This window comes from Zosterops lateralis (genome assembly GCF_965231275.1).
Source record: "Zosterops lateralis genome assembly, chromosome: 5".
NCBI lineage: Eukaryota > Metazoa > Chordata > Aves > Passeriformes > Zosteropidae > Zosterops > Zosterops lateralis.
This window is the reverse complement of record NC_139766.1, coordinates 72,149,368-72,174,085: the sequence shown is the minus strand read 5'-3', so window position 1 is coordinate 72,174,085 and position 24,718 is coordinate 72,149,368. Positions and strand designations below refer to the sequence as shown.

General features: G+C 42.6%; 1 protein-coding gene across 1 annotated transcript in view; it reads left to right on the top strand.

The window, feature by feature from the left end:
- ADAMTS3 (ADAM metallopeptidase with thrombospondin type 1 motif 3) overlaps positions 1-24,718 on the top strand; it is a 58,485-nt gene that overhangs the window by 11,123 nt on the left and 22,644 nt on the right. The window contains exon 4 of the mRNA XM_083861387.1: positions 8,958-9,114. Within this exon, the coding sequence (XP_083717513.1) occupies positions 8,958-9,114 (157 nt within the window). The remainder of the gene's footprint in view (positions 1-8,957; positions 9,115-24,718) is intronic.

Below are 24,718 nucleotides of genomic sequence, written 5' to 3'. Positions count from 1 at the left end.
TTCTTGAGTAAAACACAGAAAGGAGGAGCCTTGATTGAGAAGGGAAGCAATAGGGACAGAAGTCAAGTGTTGATATAGTGTAAAATGATAAAATCTAGAAATTCTTTTATATATGTCTGGTTTGCTTCTCCCTGAAATTATCACTCAAAGCAAATGAGCATTTCATCCTTATTTCATGGATCATAATCAAAGTTTATGCAGATGGTTGCTCAAGCTCCATTTATTTATTCTTGTTTGTTTTTATAAATTCTTCCAACAGGGCCAGATTTGGTCTAATCACAGGTTTGCTTCGTTTCCAAGCCCTTGTGTCTACTCCTCTCTCTGCTGCCTACCTTCAAACACAGACTTTGCGCCTTAAAAATTGTGCTTTTGCCCCTTAAGGTGAGGCTTTAGACCTCAGAAGGGATGTTTGGAACTTGTGAGGGCTTGTACCCTAAAAATGAGGGGTTTAATCCTAGAGTCAAAGTTTTGAACTCCAGAAATGAGCCTTTGTGACCCAAAAATGAGGTTCTTAGGTCTCAAAGTATGATTTAAACCCTATGTATGAGGGTTTGGACACTCAAGATGTGTCTTGGACCCTAAGAGTTGATTAGATTGTAAAAATAGAGTTCTAGACATGGAAAATGAGGCTTTGGGCACTATAAATGCAACTTTGGGCTATAGCTGTTCAACAAGGTGGAGGTAGTTCAGCTCCTTTTGGCTCATAGGAAGTGTTTGTAGGCAGCTCTTGGTAACTGAAATTATCGTTGTACTATTTGTGTCTATCCTCACTTGAGGAGCAGGTGGCAGCAGGTTATCAGGTAATTGAAAGCAAGGATGAAAGGAAAATCAGTCCCATGTGTTCTGTGCAGAATTCCTCACCCTCCAAGCTGAGGAGAGATGCAGTGAGTTCAGGCTGGCATCTGAGTGACCTGTGATGTCATTTAAGGTGCCTTCTAGAAAAGGAGGACTTCCCTCTGGGGAAGGACTTCCCTCTGGAACAATCAGCGGGAATAGCCCAGAACACCTGAGCTGTGAACTTAACTACTCCAGGCTGGGCAAAATGTGCATATGGTATGTAGCCATGAATGGAAAATATGGTGCTCAGAAGACTAAGGTTGTTATTAGTCTCTTTTTTCCTGCCTTTAGATTGGAGACAATATTTGAAGATAAATTAAGAAACTTGACAGTCTACTGTGGGTGAGGTGAGGTAAGGAGAGCATCCTCTAGGAAGGGGTTTAGGAACAGGCAGCTGGAGAGAGTCTGCCTAGGGACTTTTTATGAAAAGTCTCCACTTTGATTGCCACAACTTCAGACTTTTATTTATACTTTATTTCTGATGTTGAAAAATCATTCTGTACAGCAAAGTACAGGTGTACATGTAATCCCTCCCTTTTAAGCAATATATTTAGGGGCTGAAACTGCTGTTACAGATCAGTAGGTGGTTAAAAATGGTCTGGAACAAAGGGCTGCTGGTTGGGTGGTGCTCTGGATATGTCTCTTGTAGCTGTTATTTAATCACACCTTGTAGTCCTGGTGATGCATTTTCACAAAACACTGCTTTTAGGGCACTTGGGCAAAGAATTTCCTTTCTGGATTTTTCCTCTTTGTTTCCAAAACAGCAGACGCGTCTTAAATTTTTTGATTCCTGGAGGCTCACAGCTTGCAGTTTATAAAATAGTGTAAGTTTATTAAAGTGACTAAGTACAGCCCTTTTTTATAATTTTAGTAATAAATCCCAGATTGTGTAACTTGTGTGGACTATTGATAATACACACAGAGTGAGTGAATTGGGCTCTCATTCCTCATTCATGTCCTTCCTCCATTTGTCACCTGTGGGAAAGTGTGTGTCCCAGGAAAAGAAAGTAAACAGATACTGAAATAGTCAATGTTATCAAAATTCAATCCTTGTAGCCTCTCTCAAAGTTCTCATTGATGGTGGACTTGGTGCTGAATTTGTAACTGCATTTAGTAGGGTGGAGCTACAGAAGCCATATTTAGCAATGGCTTTTTTGATGTTCCATGTTTATTCAGTGTTGTACGTACTTGGATCGGGAATTTAGCCTGCAAGGCATATGGTCTGATGTTTGCAAAGGGGCAGTAAGCAGGACTGGAGAGAAAATACTGTGCAAGGTCATTGAGAAAAAGAGTTTGTCTGCTCTTTCTTGGTTTTAGTTTTCTTGCAGGGTCATGCTGCATCTCTAAACACTGTGCTCCCATCCAGGCTTTGAAAGAGTCACAGAAAGAAGAGTAATTTGGTTCCATCTCTGGCCCCTGTGTTTCATCAGGAGCTTCTTGAAATTATAGATAAAGTGCAGCACTTTTTAATGTTCCCATTAAAACAATCTTTGTTTTCACTTCTATTTTAAATAGATGTTTAGTTTTCATCAAGTGCTTCTGCTACTTGGCTGAGCACTTTAATAAATTACAACCATACAACAGTAAATCAGCTTCCCTATCTCATAAAAATCCCTTTGTCATTTGTCTTTCTTGTTTTACATGTGACCAAAGGTGTAAAATTGCTTATCCTTTTCCTTTGAGAGATTTTACCATAGTTGGCTTTTTTTCTTTGTGCAAGGATGTAGGACCAATTTAAAACGATGAGTTTGATGGAAATACTGCCTGTAGAGTATGTGTAAGCTTTGGTGCTTCCTAGCTTTTGATCCACAGAGTATTTCCATTCAGAGGAAGCTGCATCAGTTTTCTCTTCTCCTCTGACTTCTCCCTGAGGAAATGACTCTTGCTCATGCATAGTTTGGACTGAGTTTTCTGTTACCTTGGGAGAGTGACGATGCTGTGGCATCATTCTTGACTGTTGTGTACAGGGAGCAGATAAAACAGTATTTCTTTTGTGTGCCACAGTAAAAATGGTGCTGCCGACATCCAGATCATGAGATCTTCATATTTTGGCATTATTTTATTCACTTTATACTTTTGGAGTATTCAGGAGTTGAAGGTTTCATTTCCCTTTCTCTGAAGGCTATCACATATCCTCACTTTTTGTTTTCCTTTCCACATTTTAAAGGAATCTATGACTGGTGTCATCCCATGACTTCTGGATCTGGGAAAACACCACGTTTACAGCAGAACTGGCAACCTTGACTGTCTCCTGTACCATTTCTCCATGAAATATTTCCTAGCAAAGACCTGCTGTAACTGACACAAAGACAAAACTTGTGCTCAGTAAATATTTCTACAGAGATTTGCTGGGACCAGGGAGGTGCTTGACTGCCTGAGCATGTTCCATGCATACTTTTCACTCTTCAATAAGTGATATTTTAAACTCACAGTTCCTTCTTTGAGGACAAAGCATTTGGCCTGCCAGCTCTATTCGGCAATTTGCTGTTAAAACGAATCCCAGTAAGTTTTCCAAGAAAGAAAAATAGAGACATTTTTTTCCACATAAAATCGAAGTTTGTTTTTTCTCTGTGCTTTCGTATAACTCTTAAGGGCTTCCATTGAGTTTTCTTAAATCTTTTGAAAGGGGGAAAAAGAAAACCCAGCATTTGGATCAAAACCAAGTATGAGAAATTTCAGCATAAAGGAATTTTCTTATGGATGTTTATAGAGGAGACTAAAAAACTTAATTCCAGTCCAGTGCTGTGACCCAGTAAATGTTGACATTTTCTTTTCTTCTGTGCAAATCCAACAGGATCTTGTTTAATTTGATGGCTCTTCCAAATGCCTTTTGCTACTTAAAGTGGTATCAATTAGTATGTTGAGAGACTTCAATTCCTCTGGGTTGGTGATTTCCAGTATTTTAGTAGGAGCTTGTCTAAGAGCCTTCTAACCTTGCCCATGGTTTGGAAGTGGATATTAAACATTCTTATGTTTTCATCCTTTTTCTGAATCTTCTGAACAAATAAGACTTCTCTTGGTAGCTGCAGAAGATTTTTGTTTTGATTTAAAAATCTGATATTAATGATTGCTCACAGACTGGTGCTGGGTTAATAATTCAAGTGGCTGTGAGACTCAAGTGGTGTGTGTTCTGTTTGAATCTTTCATATGATTCAAAAATGGGTTTAATGTTACTAAATAAATGCTATCTCACTTTTGGCATGCACTTAACAAGAAAAAATCTAAACTCTGTGCTGCCTGTGTTCAACACCCTTCAAGGATGGAGCCTGAAGTGATATAGGAGCTCTTGCTTTAATTCTGAGATGCATGGCCAGGATAAAACATGGGCTAGAACATGGATTTTATATCACACTGATCTTCCAGAGAGGGAAAACGAGCTGTGGAATATCTCCTTGCTCCTCTGGGAATCACTCCAAGGGTGCTGGAGCTGGAGGGTTAGTAAATGGGGATGCTTTACCTCCAAACTGGGGTGTTTTCCCAAAGCCCAGACACTTCCTTGGAGACTGGAGGCCCATCCGTGGAGGAGGAGGAATTCCATCTGCAAACCTACTCTGTAGGCACCCGGCAACTGGATTGGTAACGTCTCTTTCTCCAAAATGTGCACAGTGCTGCAATATTACTTTTTTCCAGCATTCCTCTAATGTGTAGTATTTTTTAATATGTCAAGTATGTTGAGGCCATAAATACTTTAACATACATAAGATGTGAAAGGAGGGAATTATGTCCGTTTGGATGCCTTTCCCCTTCCGTGCCTGTAGAGTATGTGAGCCTGGTGGGGCTTGGGAGGAGAGCCTGAAGTGACAGGACAAGGGGGATTGCCTTCAACTGACAGAGGAAAGGTTAGATGGGATGTTGGGAAGGAGTTCTTCCCTGTAAGGATGGTGTGGCACTGGCATAAACTGAAGAGTAGCATCATGGGCAAACTCAACAACTTGAGAAGCTTCTAGCTTTTTGAAAAGAAACCCAGAGAATCCATTGATTCTTGCCAAAATATGGAACCCACGTGGCATGGGAAATAATATCCACCCAAGGAACTGAGGGTATAACCCTGGAGCTACACAAACTTAGAATCAGTGTCCACCCACTGTGGCTGAGTTTTGGAGAGGCCGGCAAAGGGAAATGTGCTGCAGGCGAAGCATATTTCTTTGCTTTTATTTTTCTTCCAATAAATCAACCAGTGTTCGATGCAACTCCAAAAGCTTTTTGCCTTGGGATTGGAAAGTGGAGCAGCAGGTAGGTGTGACGCAGGTTTTGCACAGTCACCAAACTGAACCCACCTTAAGCCAACAGAGAGGGTGAAAGGTAGCAGTGTTTTGAGGCTGAATCAGTGTTTTCAGACGAGGCAGCACCTCTTTTATAAAAGCATGTTTCTATCGACTCCTTAAGAAGTTTAGACTGGAGGGCTGTCTCCAGAACCTGCCCCCTACCCGTTCCAGATCCCAGGTGTTTGTCTTGGCAGGAGGCAGTGTCTGCTCAGCCAGGGTTGGATATTAAATTGAGGGAACACAGAGCTCTTGATGCTTTTCAATAGGGCTTCTATTTAGGTGGGGGCAGGATAGCTGTCAGGCACCTGTGATTGTTCAACGGGGAAAAAAGGAGGGATAAGGAGTGGGGGTAGAGCCCTGGAAACGTTTTCCAATTCCATCATGCTGGAATGATGTGAAGAAAGCATTATCTGGGTGGCAGAATCTTTTGTTGGTTTGACTGCTGAGTCCTTTGCTGCAGTCCAAGCATTGGACTGGATGGAGAAATCAAGGATAGTACCTGCTGAAACAGTGTGGGATGGCACAAGAAACTTCCTGAACTGAACTTCCCATATGTGGAGAGCCTTGTAAGAGATTTCGCTTCAAGCTGAATGATCAATGTATGACCCAAAGTGAGAATTAATCCAAGTATTCTGATTCTGACACTTGGGGTAGTTCTCATATATTCCAGATGTGTAGTTCTGCATTTAATTTTTAATGTGTATGGGGTGGTTGATTCACTTAGTTTCCATAGAATGGAAATTTAGTTTCAATGGCCTTAGGCTGAAGGACAAAAGGTTTGTATAAGGTATTAGGAAGAAATTCTTCCCTGTGAGGGTGCTGATGCCCTCGCACAGGTTGCCCAGAGAAGCTGTGGCTGCTCCATCCCTGGAAGTGTTTGAGGTCAGGTTGGACAGGCCTTGGAGCAACCTGGGATAGTGGCACGGGATAGAACAAGTAGGTCTTTAAAGTCCCTGCCAACCCAAACTAGTCCATGATTCCATGATTCTGTGTGGGAAACAAGGGGAGTCTATCTTGGATGCTTGTAGGAAATGCAGGTGGAAGCTGAAACCAGACCATGGCAGAGTCCCTCTTTATTGGATAGACCAAACCTCTGTTGGTCTCCATGGGAGTGAAGGATACTCAGCTTCTCTTGGTCAAATAAAGGTTTCTTCTGCCTCATCACATGTTTTGAACAATGGAACGGGGAAGAGAAAACATTTGGAGAAATCTCCAGGCTTTGAAATTCTTGATATACAGTTCCTGTCTGTTTTCCTATGTTGGTGCAGGTGTTGGACTTGATCTTGTTCTTTGAAGCAAACAGGTTCATCCTCCTGAGCAGGTTTATCCTCCTGAGCATAGTCCCTCCTATGAAACAAGACGCAGGTAGTTCTCCCTTTTCCCACTGAATCCTTCCATGTCTTTGGATTGGAAAGGAACTGCCTGGCGCTCTCACACAAACCTGCTTCACTCTGACGAGAGCCGTGATCTTCTCATGGTTTCCTTCTAGGTAGGGTCTAACATCACACTGTGGCTTTGTTACTTTGTTACACATACAGGTATTTGCATCTGTGTGTGACTGAAGGGTCACAAGTTGGAACAACCTTCTGGAGGGGAAGGGTATTTTGGGCATCTTTAGATCCTTATGTTTATTCCTGATATTTTTCTTGCTTGTTTCTTACTAAGGATGACCACTTCATGCAGCCTCCTGCTGCTGAGCAAGCTCCAACCTGCTTATTAATCTGCTTCCACTTACTGACAGCCTGCTCTGTTTGGAGATGAATGTATAGCCTTGAACGTGATGTTAAGTTTCAATTTTTTAGGCTTGTATCTCCCCTATTTCAACTCTTCCCAGTGAAGACCCAGCACGTGGTGTTTCCAAATTACTGTGTTATGACAGAGGGATATACAGATCCTGAGGCAGACAGAGGATGTCTGAAATACAAATGAAGATTATTATGTAGAGAGATGCAGGGCAGCTCTGTGCATCTGGAATTCCTATGTTGTGTTGATGATTTCCTTAAAGCTACTTTACGGATCTGTTCTCACTGTTCAGAGGTGGTTTAGGAGAAATAGCTGCTAATTAACACCTCGGTTCCCCAGGGTGTCAAAACAGTGTTTGAAAAACTATTTCTTTGTAGTACAAAGGCACTAAGGACAGTTTAAAAATATGCCTTATAGCATTATCTTCTTTTTGAGAGATTCTGTGTCTTAAAAAACCACAAGGTGTTCAAAATACAGATACCAGCAGAGTTTGGGATGGAGAATGGGAGCAGAACGTGAGAGCCTCTGCTCTCCCTCATCCTCTGCCCTCCTGATGTTGACCATGGGATGGTAGGATGAGTTTAACAACCCAAAGCCTTTCCCACTCTCTGGTGATCAGTTTTAGAAGCACCATTTGATAATGGCCATCAGTGTGACTGCTGAACAGACTTCCTGACATTTTGAGGGTGGCCTTTCCAAAGCTCACCTCAGAATTAACTGCCTCACCCATACTGCAAACCAGCAAGAAAACAGGGCATTTGACTTCCTAAAATACTTTTGGAAATCCCACCCATAATGTTTAATACTGGAGGTAAATGTGGCCATTAATGGACACTTCACAGCTCTTGTTGTGCTCCCTGAATGAAGGGCTCTTTCCTCTTTCCCTCCAAACACCCCGTGCATATTTATAGGGAATCATGTTCCCCCTTAAGTGCTGTTGATTTTGGCTCAGGAAGTGATTCCTTAGTTTAACCTGCCCTTGTAGGTTGTTTTCTCAAGGCTTTATATTGTTTCCTATTCCCTATTCTTGTCTGCATCTTTTACATTTTGAAGGAAAAAAAAAGGATTTTCCAGATTTTGCTTCATCCATGGATTGTCCAGTAAATGATATAGGGTTTGGTGTCCTCTGGGAAGCCCACCTAGCTGGGCTGCCTGGGCCAGGCTGGGTTTGGCCTTGCTCCCACTTACATTTTATTATGAATTCCAGCAGCACTTGCTATTGCATCTCTCTAACTCCACAGAATTCCCTCTGTTCACTCCGCACCATTTCTTCTGGATTGAGGGGGGAAGGAAAAACTGCAGGAATGAAAGGAATTAGTGCTCAGAAATCATTTAGACGGCTATAGATACGGGGGAGCAGAGTAGATGCAAATGGGGTACTGATGGAACATTGGTCAGGTTTCTTCTGGATCCTCCCCTGGGAGAAGCAAGTCTGTAGGAAAGCCAAGGATTTAATCCACTTCCCTGAGCCTCAGGGCTGAGATGGTGCTGGGAACAGGCGGGTTTATTCCAGCCACTATGCCCCAAAGGCTGCTTTTGGATTTTGGTGGTCCTATTGTCGTCCGTTTTTCACAGAATCCTGAGGACAGCTCAGGAGAAGTCTGCAGTAGCACAGACTCCAACCTACCTCCTTCAGTGGATGGAAATCTTGAATGTCATTAATTTAGAAGAAAAAAGTAGTAAAATTAATAGCATTCCAAGATTGGAGACTGCTTTCCTGGATTGCTCCATCAGTGTGCTTTTGTGGAAAAAAAAAATTCCACTACAGCAGCCTTTTCTCCAAGGGAGCCTTGAAAAATACATACTCCGAGCACCTCCCTGGACATCTCTCTGTCCTGGAGAGAAGGAAGCACTGGGTTGGCAGTACGGTTTACAGGGAGGATTCACTTGAAAATGCATAACCTGCTTCTGCCCCTTCGTCTCCATTCATTTGGAAAACTTCAAGCTCTTTTTAATGGCGAAATTTTGGGGGGGGGAAAGGAAATGTTTGAGTTACAGTAATATTCCAAGCATTTTATGCTTCATCCCTCTCAGTATTTGTTTTTAGGTTCTCAGGCTGGGTCTTTAGGCTCTAAAATTACATATGGACATGTTTCCTCTCTTCCTTACCAGGCTGGAATGATCAGAACTGATGAGGATGAGTACTTCATTGAGCCTTTGGAAAGAGGAAAGCAAATGGAAGAGGAGAAGGGAAGAATCCACATGGTGTACAGGCGGTCAGCGGTAGCGCAGCATCCCACTGACATGCTCCCTGATGTCCCCACAGAAGGTACAGTACCCCCTGGGTGTTGCTTGCAGATTTATTCCAGGTGACTTCAGCCTATGGAAGCCTTTGAAAGACGTTGTACAACTCCTGTTTAAAGTTTGGGTCCTGTTTCTTTCTGAGTAACAGCAAAATTGTGTCATTTTATTGTTTTCCTCCTTCTACTGGTCGCAAGGAAAGCAGTCTGAAGGCAGTTGTGTTGATCGGATATATTTTGTCACATCCAAGAATTCCCCTCTGCCTTGAAGATAATGTGATTGGTCCATCTGAGAATAATTACCATGTCTGAGAATAATTATTGTCGTGTAGTTTAATCCATTTGCTTGTGTGTCTTTTTAATATTACACAAATCCTCATAAGCCAAGGCATTGCATATTGAAGATTGAGGGTTTTGAGGCTCTGGGCTCAGGATGAAAGAGCTCTGTACCCATCAGTGGTCTGCCTTTATTTCAGTATCTTTCAGCTTCTCACATTCCCGTGTTTACATTGTGTTCACATGTCATTGAAACTGGAAAGGGTATTGGAAATAAAAGAAGTACTTAAAATGCACAGAACTAGAGGTGCTTGGCTTTTGGTACCCCGACAAGGCCATTCCAATTTAGCTCGTGCATCTGGGGTAGTTTAGCCTGGAGAAGAGGAGGTTCAGGGAGACCTTCTCTGAAAGGAGGTCAAAACTCCCAGAATGGAGGCTGTAGCCAGGTAGGATTCACTCTCTTCTCCCAGGTAAAAAGTGACAGGTCAAGAGAACATGGCCTCAAGTTGCAGCAGGGCAGGTTTTGATTGGATATTAGGAAAAAATTCTTCATGGAAAGGCTTGTCAAGCCCTGACACAGGCTGCTCAGGGCTGTGGAGGAGTCACCATCCCTGGAGGCATTTAAAGTCATGTAGGTGTGGCACTTGGGGACATGGGTTACTGGTAGCCTTGGCAGTGCTGGGGAAATAGCTGAACTCGATCTTGGAGGGCTTTTCCAACCTGAAGTCTTCACGACTGAAGGCTAAAGCAAGGTGCCCAAGCCTGTGGAGCCTGAGGAAATGTTTGCAGTGGTTGAGTTGTCTATGTGCTGCAAGTGTTATCTATGTATGAGCTGCCTATCAATGCCATGAAAATGTTCCTCTTTCTTCTCTGTCCTTGCTCCCCCACCACCGTGCTTGGGCTCGAGGCAGCGATGCGGAGTATGGTCTGTTCACACTTTGGAGTTCAGCCAGCATACACAAGAATCCAAATTTTCAGTAACAGATGACAGAATACTCAACCAAACAGCTGTTAAGATAAAAAAGTACTTAAAATTGTTGTTGTCAATGAAGTCGTTACAAAACTGGGAACAGTGTGACAATCTTTCTGAGCAGTGACACAGGATATGCTGTGTCATGTTTTCTAAGTCAGTTTTCTAAGAGGAAGGCTTCCAGCTCTAGCTATGTGGAAGGAGCTTACAGTCTGACAGGACATCTGGTATTTCTGCAGGATTTTGCAGTCTTTGAGGATTGGTTGGACATTACTCAAACAATTGGACAGAATGAGTGTAGGAGTTGTAAGTCGAAAAGCTGCCATCCTGAGAGCAAGGTTTTAGCAATGACCACAGTACTGTGGAGTATTGATTGGTTTGTATCCAGTGTTCTCATGGAAGTCAGCACACCTGCCCACTTCTCTTCCCCTGTTTCCTTTATGGCTGTCTCTCTGATGAAGCCTCACTGAGCTGTCTTAAATGGGAATCAGAAATCTGGGGTTCTGGGGAAGATATTGGGATGCCTCAAGCTGCTGGATAGTGTGCGTTCAGCCTTCCCACCCTGAAGCAGCACCCTGTGCTGATTTCTATCTATGGTATCCATGTCTCTGGACAGCCTCTTTAGGGAATGACAGTGGCAATTTGCATGTATTTGTTCTCATGATTTGCTTTGTAAAGGGACTGGTTTCTTTAGGAGCCTTACATGAGACACTCAAGAAATCAGATTGGAAATCATACCCCAGTCCTGTGAGGAATTTTTCTTTGTGTGGCACCAGTTTAGGTGCCTTGAAGGATTTCCTCATTGATTATTACCTTTTTATACCTCTGTCTTTTCAGTCATTTTGGTGTGAGTAGGATCTCTTGCATATAAATGGACCTGAATATTTGGGGTTTGTTTTGATACCAGGGAATTGTAGTTTTATATCTTTTATGGTTAGAAAATGCCTCTGATCTCACTCAGTGATATTAGGGAAATGTGGATAATTTTCTATATTTTGACAGGCTGCTGGCAGGATTGACGATTTGTATGTCATGTGTAATCTGTCTGCTGATTCACAGGGTCTTGTTTGACGGTATTCCTTGGAATCTGAAATTTCTTCTGCAGGGAAGCAGTAGGTCTTGACCACCAGATGTTAAAATCATTTTATTAACCTAAGAACCTGCTTGGTCCTTGTGATGTTTATCAGACAGGGTGTTTGCTGGTTTGAAGTGCTGAGCTCAAGTTAGTTCCCATAGACAAAGGAAGCTCTTCCCCTTCTGTGGGGTGGAAGGCAAGGGAAATTACCCATGGGAAATCCCAGCTATTGAAAAAACACTCAAATGTAGTGGGATGTGACACTGGACATTTGTTTTAAAGCATCTGGGATGAGCATCTGGTTAGGTCCGGTCTGGGAATCATATCACAGAGCAGGACAGTGTCTAGAGGTCTCCATGGGTGTAAATACATATGACAGTCTCCTGACAGCTTTTCCATATCAGATTGCCCTGGGATGACATTTGTAAGCTCGACTTCCCCAGTCATTTAAGTCTTGATCCTAAAGACACTGAACATCTGTGCTTCTCATTTGGGTTGAATACTACAGGTAGTCAGCATTCATGTTGTGTTACTCCCAAGTAATGTCTCTTAAATCAAAAAATACTTGTCCTTAAGGGCAAAAAGAAACAAAGGCATAGTCTCTATGTTGGGAGTGAAAGGTCTGAGGGACAGAGAGCAAATGAACTGTACAGACAGGGCTGAAAAAATAGAATGGTGTATGAGGCTGTCGTATTAAAACGTGATTTAAATAAATCCTTATGATTTTCTCACCAAAATAGCTTTTTACTCAGGAATGGAAGGAAATGCTCTCAGGGTAAGCCTGAGTTCGAGAGGTTTTGGAAGTGTAACAATGATATTACTTCGTCTGGATGGGATGAAAAGAAGCTATTCCTTGTTGAGAAACATCACTGAAATGTATTCTCATTAACCTTATTCCTTGAAAGTGCTCTAGATGCAAAAGAGAAACAGGCAAAGAACCTGTAGAATTTCCAATCAAATTTGCAACTAGGAGACCTTCTGTGCAAGTCCTACTGAATTTGGCTCAGGAGTGTGGTAAAATAAAACCCAAGCTATGTTTCAGAAAGATAAAAGCCTTATCCAAGTCCAATGGAATCAGTGTGAACATTCAAACTGACACCAATGGGATGATGAGGCAGGGTTTGGATCATGTGCTGCTCGAGCTGATAAGTGAGTATCCAATTTATCTTTCCTCCTGTTTGTTCATTTATCATTTTTTCTTTGCACTTTTGTATGGTAGAATGGTGACCAGCAACCCTGAGCTTAGCTGTTACACAGCGTGGTAATGTACTCAGAGCTTTCCTGTTTCATCCTCTTCTTCACACCATAGTATTTTTTAAATGACAACCTATTCACCCAGCAAGCACTTGAGATGAAAGTATTTTTGTAATTACTTCCTAACAGTGGGAAACAAGGAGTAAGAGCCTTTATCTCCTAGCTTCCTTTCAGAACTTTCATTTTCCCCAAAGAACCAAAGTGCTTGTGTGCCTGATGGAGTTGCCATGGCACTGGCGTCAAGTGTCTTTGTCCCAGGTGGGAAACATGTAGGAGGAAGAAATGATTTGGGAATTGCTCCTGGTTGCCTGGGAATGAAACCCTAGAATAGAAGGTAGAAGAATGGGAAGACTGTTGCCTGCTTGGGAGACCTCCCTCTGCACTTCCCCAGGCACATTAGTAGTTCTCAGGGACACTGTCGTGCTGGAGGATGTCTGAACTCTTTCTCAGCAGAATTTCTCATGACCTGTGTTCTGGTGGAGGATATTTTTGATGCTGCACAGTCCACCACACAAGTTTGTGCATCAGAGCAATGGGGAAGATGGAAATGATTTCTATGTAGACTTATTACAGCAGGTTGTGTAACATCGTCTGTTCAGTATGGACATTCTTGTATAATCACAGAATCCCAGCATGGCCTAGGTTGGAAAGGACCTTAAGGATCATCTTTCTCCACCCCCTGCCATGGACAGGGACACCTTCAACTATCCCAGCTTGCTTCAAGGTCCATGCAACCTGGCCTTGGACATTTCCAGAGATGGGGCAACTCCTTTGGGTGGCCTCTGCCAGGGCCTCACAAACCTCATGGGGAAGAATTTCTTCCTAATATTTGGTCAAAAGTCTCACTCCAGCTCTCTTGTAGTTCCCCAAGAAAGGGCCACCAATAACTTGTATGGATGGCAATTACCTGCATTGTCTAAAGATGTCCTATTCTTTGTTCAGTGCTTCTGGAGCTTTTACTTTTAATTTAGCCTTCTTCTCTTAAATTGAAACTTAGGTGGATTCTCTGATGTTCTTCATTGAATATAGTTTGTGGGATTGGATTTTTTCTTTTGTTTTCAGGTAACAGTTTGCTTGAGCAATCAAATAGAACAGGAGGAGCACAGTAATGGTATAAAAGAAAAGGAGTGTTGGTGATGGATGTATAGGAAGCAAAGGGAAACACAGACTCTATAGTGAGGAAAAACTTAAATTTTTTTTAGGAAAGAAAAGCTTGAGCAGGAATGGATCAGAAGGTGCTGTGAAGTGACTGATGTGCTCTCTCTGTGTCGGGGAGGTTGTGCCTGATGATGAGAGCAGGAACATCCATCTGCTTAAGTTGTCTTCTATTCTTGGCAATAACAAAGGAAAATGATTTTTAAATAAAACCAAGAGTAAAGGCTTCATTCCAACTGCAGGCACCCAGCGCCAGAGTAGTAAAACGCACAGAAAAATCCGTATGAAGGAAAAATTGAAAAAATGGAGACAGGTCAGTACATTCAGCTTGTGGCCATTCCAAGACTCATACTGTTTTCCAATAAAAATTCCCAGTGCCCCTAAGTTGCATAGGAAGAAGAAAACTTTCAATAAACAGTGGTGCTAACAGACAGAGGTTTTTAAATATTGTGTAAGCAGCTGGTCCTATGTGAAGGAGCCTGTTTGGTTTATAGATGACATTCTAAAAGCAATCTGGGAGAGACATGCCAAGGTGAGGATCACCTTTGGGTGGTCCGTGTAGTACTGAGGTCCCTGGGTTAGATGTGAAATGGCTTATTTCTATCGCTGAGTTGAATCAGAAGGGTGCACATGAGATGGTTACAAGTGCTTTTTATGGACCCAGACAGACATACCAGGATACTGTCTGAGAATATGGGAATGAGAATCAGAAGAGTTGCATTATCAGGGGGAGTTTATGTGAATTAGAGGTCAGGAACCAGAGGAAATTAATCCTCCCACAGCTTGCGGGGGCTGAGGCTTATTCATGTGTTTCACATGCGCATCCTACAAATTTAGGACCAAAATGAGAGCGCTGAGAGACTCTTTCACTGGGAGCAAAGAGCCTTGCTTAATCAGTCTATGTTCTACAGCAGGCTTTTGATGGGAAAATGAACTAAAACATTGCAGTTTGTGTCATAATGTAAGTCATTTCCGTACCATAAGACTCTTGCTGGACTTTCTCCTCCTAAATTTTCTGCAGTTTTAGTATTTTTTCCCACTGTGAGACACCTGGTTTTTAATGGGTTTGATGCTCAATAAATTTATAGGAGGATTCTAGAAACAGCTTAAGAATCCAAACTGAGGGCAATTTAATTCATTTATATCTTTGAAAATACTTGGATGAGATGTTTGGATCCGTGATTTGTGACAGAGAAGGAAAATGCGTCTGGTGTGTTTTGAATGAGCAATTTGGATGCCATGCTCTTGCTTTTGGTGGGATCCATGTGGGGTTACTGTGGAGTAATTCTTGCTGTGCCCCATGTATTGCACCAAGACGTCCCAGAGCTCACTACACCCTTCCCTTTATCCCTTCAAAACATGGTGTAAATGATAAGTTATCTGGTTTGTTGTATGTGGGATGACACAGAATTGGGCAGCTGGAGCTGACAGGAATGCAGATGGAAATTACTAATATGAGAACTTCAGCCTCATACTTCACGTTTCTCCCAGTGGACTGAGTTTCTTCAGATCCATTTCTGGGTTACACAAGTGCATAAATCTTTCCAAAATGCAGTAGTAAAACACTGCAGAGTAACAGCATGGCCCAGCTGTTGTTTGCTAAGAAAACAGTTGGTTTTGTTTGGTTTTTTTTTCCCAGAATACTTTGCCTAATCATTCTTTGGAGTATTCCAATAACATGCAACAGGATCAGCCAGATAATTAGGGTTCTGGAGGTTATTAAAAGTCACACTAGTCTGAGTCTGCAGTTAGAGTTGAAAAGAAGGGAATTGGTATCTCAGCGAAGCTGACTTCTCATGTGTGGTGTCAGGGAGAGGCTGACCTGTGGGAAATCTGTGTTGGATTCCACCAAACACCATGTGCTTTGGGAAGAGAACCCAAGGAGGGATGAAGAGCTTAGCTGGCTTGAACTTTATGAGTAGCCAAAGGAAACGTTTCATTGGTGTGTCTTCCTTTGCAGCATTATTGACAGGGCCCATTTCTAAACATTGCCTGGGAAAGTTTGAGGACCTGTCCATAGGAGGCATGCCCTTGTGTCTCTTCTGGCATTTTGCCTCTCCACCCAGGTAACAAGCAGGCTGCTGCCTCCCAGCAGTTAGTGACTTGCCTGCAGGGAATAGGTTTGTCCTTCCTGTTGTTCCTGGCAAGAGGCTCTGTCCAGCAGGTGGCTAGAAATGGTAGGGTTTTCCTTCTTCTTCTGTATTTCTGCATAGGATGCGTAAGAGTGGACCTAGATAGGAGAAATCTGGACTCAGACACTCACATCCTCCATGGAAGACAAGGAGTGGTGGGTTGCAAGTGTGTGTGTGTGAAAATGCACACTTGATTAGCAAGTGCATATTCTTTTTATATGAAATTACTATCCTATTATGTAGTCATAAATGCAAAGTCTGGATCGCAGAGTTTGAATAACAATTTGCCAAATAATTGTGTTTTGTAATCCTACAGACATCAAATAATAAATCAACACCACCTGGTTATTGCAAATTAGAATAAAAACTTCAAATGCACCAATCATCTTGTGCAACTATTCCAGATAATAAATTTTCAAGTGCGGCAGGGTTAAGCACAGTGTAAACTGAGCTTTTTTAGTCTCATCTGGAAACAGAAACAGGTGATGCAAGGCCATCCGAGGAACTTTGTGCTTCCTTTGCAGTTCTCCTCACTAATAGCTCCAGAGAACATAAAGTCACCATTTCCAGGAGGAATAGTAGTTGTGCTTTTCTCTCCTTGACAATAAATCTGTTAGAGGTATTAAAGTAAGAGGTAGTAGTAATTCTGTTAACTATTCACGGAAGTCAGATTGGTGAGAGTCAGTGATGGGTCTGTGGTTGCCCCTGAGCATCAAAATAGCCTCTGGCCCTGAAGAGTTTGGATGTGTTTCCTCTGTTTCATGTCAAAGTTAATGCTGTAGTAGTTTACCAGTTTAGTATATATACTCCATTCCCTTCTCTTGTGTCCAGGCTCTTCCGCACTGTGTTTCCAAGTGCTGTGGAGTGGTGTAGTGGGATTTAACAAGATCCATGCAAGCAGATAGTGAAGGTTTTGTGGGTCTGGGGATTTCTGCCAGTCTGCAGCATGGACCAGCAACACACTGCCAGAAGGCAGGGAGGACATTGGGAGGAAATTCTCCCCTCTGGGGCTGGTGAGGCCCTGGCACAGGTTGCCAGAGAAGCTGTGGCTGTCCCATCCCTGGAAGTGTCCAAGGCTTAGTTGGATGGGGCTTGGAGCAACCTGGGACAGTGGAAGGTGTCTGTAACCCAGGAGAAGAGAATCTTGGGGGAAGAGAAGAAGCTGCTGAGGATGTTTCTTAGGAGCTCTAAATGTAGCTTGAGCAGAATCACTGGAGTTGATTGCAGGCTGCTCTGCCAAGTAGTGATTTACTTTTCACTTAGGTCTTGGACTTGCTAACCAAGTTAGGGAGCTAATTAGGAACCAGCTACAAATTAGTGTCTTTTTTCTCCTTTTGTTTCTGTATGTAGGTGTTCATTTGCCTTTGAGTATTTGTGATTTGATGATGATTCTTCTTGGCGTTTTTTTCCCTTGCTTAGGGCAGAAAGGAAGCCCAGGCCCAGCCCACGGTGAAACTGCATTCTGATCTTCCATCTTTCCTCACAACATAAAGCAAATACCTCAAATTTTACTTAAAATTCATGTTGTTGAACATGAAAAATTCAGCTGGTGCTTCTAGACTGAGAGCAATTCCACATATATCTCTTGCTTTCATTTGATCTGTGCCAAAACCAGTTTTGAAAATTCCTGAGAAGTACCTTAGAGTGAAAGGGCAACTCATTATACCCTGTGGCTTATGAAGAAACTCTAACTGATATCATCACAGATGATGTAACTAGTAGCATCACAGATTTTGTTGATTTTCAGCAAAAGCCCTGTATTCCATAGATCTATGATAGCAATAAATGATAGAAATATCACCTTATTTATTTACTTTTTGAATGCTCAGTTCTAACCAACAGGTAGTGAGTATCCAAAACCCATGTAATTAATTCTGGGAAGAGTTTTAAATAGTTTGTCCTGAAGAGTCCTTGAAAATACACTACCATATCCCTGGGTTCTGCTCAGGTTCTTCCATAGCCAACTCCCATGTTCTTTTTATTCCTGATCACAAGTGAATTTGCAAACAGATGCATTTAAGCCTCTGCTTTGTTATTTTAATGGTATTTTTCAATTTGCTTTTACGGGGTTGGTTCTTGATTTATTTCAAGCCCCTTTTCTTAATCAATCAGAGTTTTCCCTGCCAAGAATAAGTAACAATATGGTTTCATTTCTTCCAGCACTTCAAAGCTTCCAAGTTTCTGATGCTGAAACATTTACTACGAGAAGTAAAAATCAGTCTTCCTTTAGTTAACAGTGCTCTTTAATAGGGAACACAAGGGGAGATAAATCAATTAAAAGTATCTTTGAGGGTTCAGGCAGCACAGTGCCATGTTGTGGGGGTTGATAGACACTTAGTTTAATTCGAGGAAGGATGATTGGACGTTTTGACCTCCTCAGATCTGCTTTGTTTGCTCTTTGTCAAACATGCTTGTGGTGTTTTTTTGTTGTTGTTGTTGTTTTTTGTTGTGGTTTTTTTTTTGTGTGTGTGTGGTTTTTTTGGTTTTGTTTTTGTTTTTTGTTTTTGTTTTTGTTTTTTGTTTGTTTTTGTTTGTTTGTTTGGTTGGTTTTTTTTGTTTGTTTGGTTGGTTGGTTGGTGGGTTTTTTTGGTGGGTTTTTTTTTTGTGTTTTTTTTTTTTTTTTGTTTGTTTGTTTGTTTGTTTGTTTGTTTTTCCTGGCAAGACAGAATCATCATTCATATCTATATTTCTACATCTGAAGTTTGTCAGGCTGCTTGGAAAAATGGGACAATGAAAGCCATCTGGGCATCCCATCCACTTCCATTTGGAAACATCTGCACCGTTATTAGGAACATCTCACCAGCCCTGCAGTGAACAGATGTGTTCTCTTTCCATCTCTAGGCTCACTTAGAATTTCTGATAGTGAGAGAAATTCGTTAGGCACTAAACCCCAAATGCCTGTTTCTTGATCAGGCCCTGTAATACCATTTATTAGGATGTTTGTTCCCATGCAAAGAAGAAACCTGTGGCATTTGAGGGAGGAAGTGATGGAGAAAAGCCAGCAATGTCTCTTGCAGGTCATTCCATGTCTGTATCTGTAGGATTTAAAACTGAGCACTTGTGTTCTTGAGCCTTTGCTGTACAGGTTGGCTCACAGCTGTTCATCAGATGTAAGGCTTCATGGAAATCCAGAGTTCTCTGCCTCCAGCTGCCCCTGTCTCCACTCTTAAAGCCTTAAGAAATTAGACCTTAAATGTCTTTAAAGAGAGAGAACTCCCTGCATTGAATCTAACATGCCTTTTCTGAAACTCATAGGTGATGGCAAAGTGTTCAGGTGTTCCAGTATCTCCATATAACTCCATATTTTACAGTCCCTGTACAAGTTTGCAATGAGAGTGGTAAGGCACTGGCACAGATAAAAGATAGGATTGTGTCTGCAATGCCAGGGAAGCTGAGGCAGAAGCTGGAAAGCCAGGGAGAAACTGGAAAGCTGTGCTGCTGGACAGTGAGTTCTCTCAGGTGCTTTTCTATGGAAGAGCAGAACTGGACAACCAAGAGCATCTGTGAAACCTTTTAGGCACTTGAGACATAATAAGCTGCTTTCAGCATTTTCTGTGGAGGCTTATTTGGGATGAGAATTATATTTACTGCTTGAGTGGGATATTCAAAGACACTGCAGGTTATTACCCCAGCTGGAAGTGGGAAGGTTGGTGCCCATAGTTTGGAAGTGGCTGTTCCACAGTGGCAGAGCTTCTATCCAAATCGCACTTAGCAAATCCCAAGCAGATACTCTGTCTCGCTAATGACTTGGATGTTATTTGTTTTTCAGGATTTTCAGGTCAGCAGTATAGTGATCTTTGTGCTCAGCTGGGTTTTTGAAGCTCTTTGTTGTCCCAACCCAAGACCCTCTTTGTGCAGATCAGCCTGGGATTTTGGGACACCCCCTTCCTCTGTTGATGTGGTATCTGGGTAGGGTGGCCTTGTGCATACTTTTGCTGTTATCTTGGACACTCTTGTGGTCCAGGGACTGTTGGGAAATAGCTTGGGCTTGGAAACATTTGTTGCTCTTGGAATGCTGACTTACAGTGCATTCATGGAAAAAAAAGCAGGAGCCCAAGTTCAACAGCATTCAGTGACAGCTTATAGTTGGAGCTATTCCTTTATATTTATGCCAGTGGAATTTTGAGAAATGGATTAAATTCCATGTGGCGAGAAAGAGAGGCTTATTATCCGTGACTAATGCTTGGATACACTTTTTAAATTTGGTATTATTTGCTGTTGTGCCACTTCTACTCTTCTGCTACATTGGTTGATTCTGTTCTCTCCTAATTTTGAGCAGCCTGTCTCTCACCTTGGACCACGGCTCTTTCATTCCCACTGCCATCCTCCTTTGGGAGTTCAGCCACTGCAACTACAGTATCAAACTGGGATCCAGAGCCAGGATAAGCTTGCCTTTAGGGGTTAGTTAGTTAAGGGTTGAATCCAAGATGAAGGCTGCATTTTTGGTTGACAGGATTGAAAATCATACTCTTGATTGCTTTTAGTGCATAGAATTGTCCTGCTTGCTGCGTTTTCTTCCACACAATATTAGACTAAGCATTTCTTCTTTGTAATTCTAAGTCATTAAATTTATTGTTTAGCTTAAGAGGTCCTTTTATGTGTCTAAACTGAACATTTGGGCTGTTTTCCCTCCTTTTGCAGAGGAGAACTGTTTCCTTTTTGTTGTATTTCTAGTCAGACCCATCGTATATTCAATGGTAAATTCTTCCTAAATCTTCTCCCCTCTCAGGTTCTTCTCCTTTTTATTATGCTTTTTCTCGCTGTCTCTGTTAGCTTTCCACCAGACTGGAGGGCTCATTAAAGCAACACTGTGCAGGAAATGGAGAGAGGTGCAAGAATGGGACCCTGCTCGCCAAAGAGGGAAAGTTGGCAGCTCTCCTCCCACAGGAAAATTCCTTGGATTTGAGGAGCAGCTTCATTGAGAGAGTGCTACTGAAGGGGCATGAAACACTTGGTGAAGTATCGTTCCAGAAATAAATGGCAGAGAGATACTGGATACTCACAAATTGTGATGAGGTTCTAGCAATAATGTTCCAATTTATTTGGATTAATTTGCACATAGGAGTTGGAAATTTATGTTTTATCTAAGTGTTCTTGAGTGTCAGGAGAGAGAAGGTGGATTCTGGATAGAAAGAAGTACTAATTGCCTATGGAAGATGCTTCCAGCAGGCCTCACCTCCTGTGGCAGACTTGCAGGGATGAACCTTGCTGAAAAACAACTTCTCCTTAGTCACAGCTTTTTCTAGAGAAATAGTCTTTGAAAGAATGGTCTTTCAGGTCAGAACAGGAGAATTTATGATTATGATTCTGTGCTATTTTGGATGGGATTGGGATGGGGAAAAGGAGAGGGGAATGATCAAAATATCCTGTGTGGAAACAGCGCAAGTTAGATTCATAACACATCTGTGCGAGGTGCAGGCAAGGCTGGCACGCTCACAGGAATTTGGTGAGGTGGAAAGGAAAAAAAGTGCTTCATTGTGTAAGAGTCTATATGAAAAAAGGAAAGCATAAAGGGGGGTGGATCCATAATGAAAAAAATCTGTGTCACTTTCTGAGGGCCAGTGTTTGGGCCTTGCAGAAAGTTCTCTCTCCCCCGAATGGCCACAGGAAAGTGTAAATGGGACTCTCATGTTTGCAAACCAGTTCTGTGGTGTGACGGTGTAAATCAACCCTCCTAAGCTGCCTATTTGCTGTGTTTTTTCACTAAAAATACTGTGATGTCAATATGTCTAGTGTCAGGCTGTGTGGTTTTTGTAAGTGCATCACACTTACTCTGTGTAATTATAGACAGAGCTATGGGTAGGTGAGGTTCTGCTTCGTAAGGAATTGTGAGAATTGAGAGCTAGCTTTTACTTCAGGACTGTTCTCTCTGTCAGCCCTTCCAGTTTTAAAATCCTCCCTTCCAGAAAATGCTTGACTGGGAGACAGCTTTGACTGACTTTCTGTGATTTCACAAAATCTGCATGTGTGACACTGAATACTATTTTTCAACGAAGAATCAGAATTTGTTGACCCAGCACAGCTAGCTGGAATATATTTATAATTGCTCGCTTCATTTTCATATTTCTTTTTATTCCTCCAAAAAGAATTGTTTCATAATCATTAATTCAGCCAGTTCTTGTGTACAAGCTCATTAAAAAATTAAGGATTTCAGCTTGAGATAGGGTTGATGGGCAAATGAAACTCTGCTAAACTTCAGGTTTACATACCTTCATACCTAAATACTGTAATCCATTGTATGTATCCAAATGTAATGTATGTATGTCAGAGGATTGTGGAATCCTGGGTTGTTTTGGGTAGGAAGGGACCTCTCATGTAGGCAGACATGTCTCTGCTGCTCCCTGGCAGTCAGGTGCAGTGGTGGAGCAGCCCTGCCTTGGATGTGGCCAGTGTCACTGCAGGTGCACAGGCTCATCAGAAGGCTAGGCTCCAAAAGCCAGCTGTTGGACTTTGTCCTCTCAGGAGGTTGGAATCCACTTAGTGCCAACTGAGCAATTAAGGACAATTATGCTTTCAGCTACATTATCGAGTAACAGGGGAGAAAGACATTGGAAGGAAGTGACCCGTTGTCGCACACCCGCACACTTTGTGACACTATCACTGCCAGGGCATTTTAAGTTCTCTTTGTCTCGGTAATATGGGCTGCATAAATATTTTCCCACATTTTTTGCCAGTTTTACACACTCAGTTATTCCTTTTATGTGAGTGATTACTGTGAATTCCATTCTCCTGTCTCCTTCAAACCTTGATCTCAGCAGATGCCATGGGATAGCTGAGTCTGCCCATGGTGTTCACGTCCTTGGTTTTCACCTGTGTTGGTGGCCTTCACACTGAGGGTGTTGAAGAATAATTTTGCCTTCTATACCTGTAAAGAGGTTCCTTCTATACCTGTAAAGAGTTTAGATTGGAACCAGGCACAGCTATTCTTCTTGTTCTATGTCTTCTGTGAACCTTCTGTGAGAGGCGGAAAGAAGTGGCTTAAGGCCCAATAAATTCAATCTCCTTTGATTTCTTTATCTGCAAAACCTCTGGCATTAGTACTTGGACAGAGCTTAATCTCTTCCCTCCTCAATTTCTCATTTGGCCTTTTAGACTTCAGGTGTCAGATGGTTGGACTTGAGACTCTTAAAGACTTGAGACTCTTTCCAACCTTAGCAATTAAATGATTCTGTGTTTTATTGCAACAGGGCACATGTTCACTCCAGCCACTGACCTCTAGATGGATTATCCAGATTCCAGAGCTCCATCACACACACAGGCCAAGGAAGGGCTGCCAAGGCAGCAGGCAGGACCCAGATCCCAGTGTTAACTGGTCCTTAATTTGTTGTGCTCTGCTCTGTCTCTCAGAGGTTCAGGAGAACTTCAAGCAAGTCAGTGAGAAGTGTGTTTGTGTTTCTTTCATTTAAAGTACCTTTTTGCTTTTTCCACTGTTGCCACCACAGTGTCCTTCAGAATTTTTGTAGTAGCAGGTTGCTGTGCCCCACCTTGCCACCACTGGCATTCTTCCCTTAGATTTTTACAATGTGTTTTCACTGTTGTTTATTACTCTAATGGAAAAGCTTAGCTGCCTCAGCTGCTCGTGGCTCTGCCCTCCAGCTGGACAGCAGTTCTGGCTGTCCTAACAAGCCCTTCAGACAAGCTCTTTGGCTTCTCCACAGGCAGAAGAAAGCAAATCTGTACTGGAAAATGGCAAAGATTCTTTCCTGAGATTTCCCCTTGCATAGATCATGGTGGAAGAGCTTTCCCCTTCGCATAGATCAGAGTGGCAGGCCTCTGATGCAGGGGTTTTACATCATTTGTGGGGCTGGTCCAGAGCACACATTTAGGATATTTAGGTGAAGTATTAAACTGTACACTGGTGGCTTGTACAAGTACCTCCTCGGCAGCTGTCAAGCTCCATGCCTCATTCCCAAGGGCTGGGGAAGGTGGTGTGGCTGTGTGAGCAAGGCACAGCTCCCTGCTTGGAATAATCCCCTTCTAAGGGAACTGGGCTCTGTCCCCATGTCCTGCTGTTGTGTCTGGACAGTGTAGCAGGCTTTGCTGACTTCCAGAGGTTTAGGGCAGATAAAGTGATGATCAGAGGGTAATTGCTGTTGACAGTGGGCAGTGGGCTGCTTGCTGTTGAAAAGGGCTCTGGCTGGGCCTGCAGAGGATCACCAGCCCAGGCTGTGTCCTCTCACATGGTTCCTGTGGCAGTAAAAGGTCCCACGTGTTTAGGAACACATTCCTTACATAGCTTTTAAAAATAAGCAGCTGTATGTAAACACAGCTCTCCTTTTATCCCAAAGAAATGAAAAACCCAAGGAGTAGTTAGTGCCCTCTGTGGAAACTACTCCCATTTGCCCCAGTCTTTGCAACTGAAAACTTATGTACTGTCTTCTCCCTGAAAGCTGTGGCTGCCCCATCCCTGGAGTGCCCAAGGCCAGGTTGGATGGGGCTTAGAGCAACCTAGTCCAGTAGATGATGTTCCTGCTCGTGGCCAGGAGGCAGAAGGAGATGGGCTTCAAGCTCCCAAGCCAAACCACTCCATGGGTCTGTGAAATAGGACACTTGGCTCCTGCCATGCTTTCAGCCAGCTGGCAGAAGCTGAGTCAGATGCCAAGGAGTAAGGAGTGAGAGAATTTTAAGGCCTTGCTATAATGACTTAGTTAATGAGCACTGGGGGGACTGCATCTCTGCCAAAGCAACTTCCTTGAACTTTGGAAGCTCACAGTAGTGTTCTGGTGCTGAAAATACCTGCCTAAAGAGTTTAGACCCTGGTATTCCTGTGA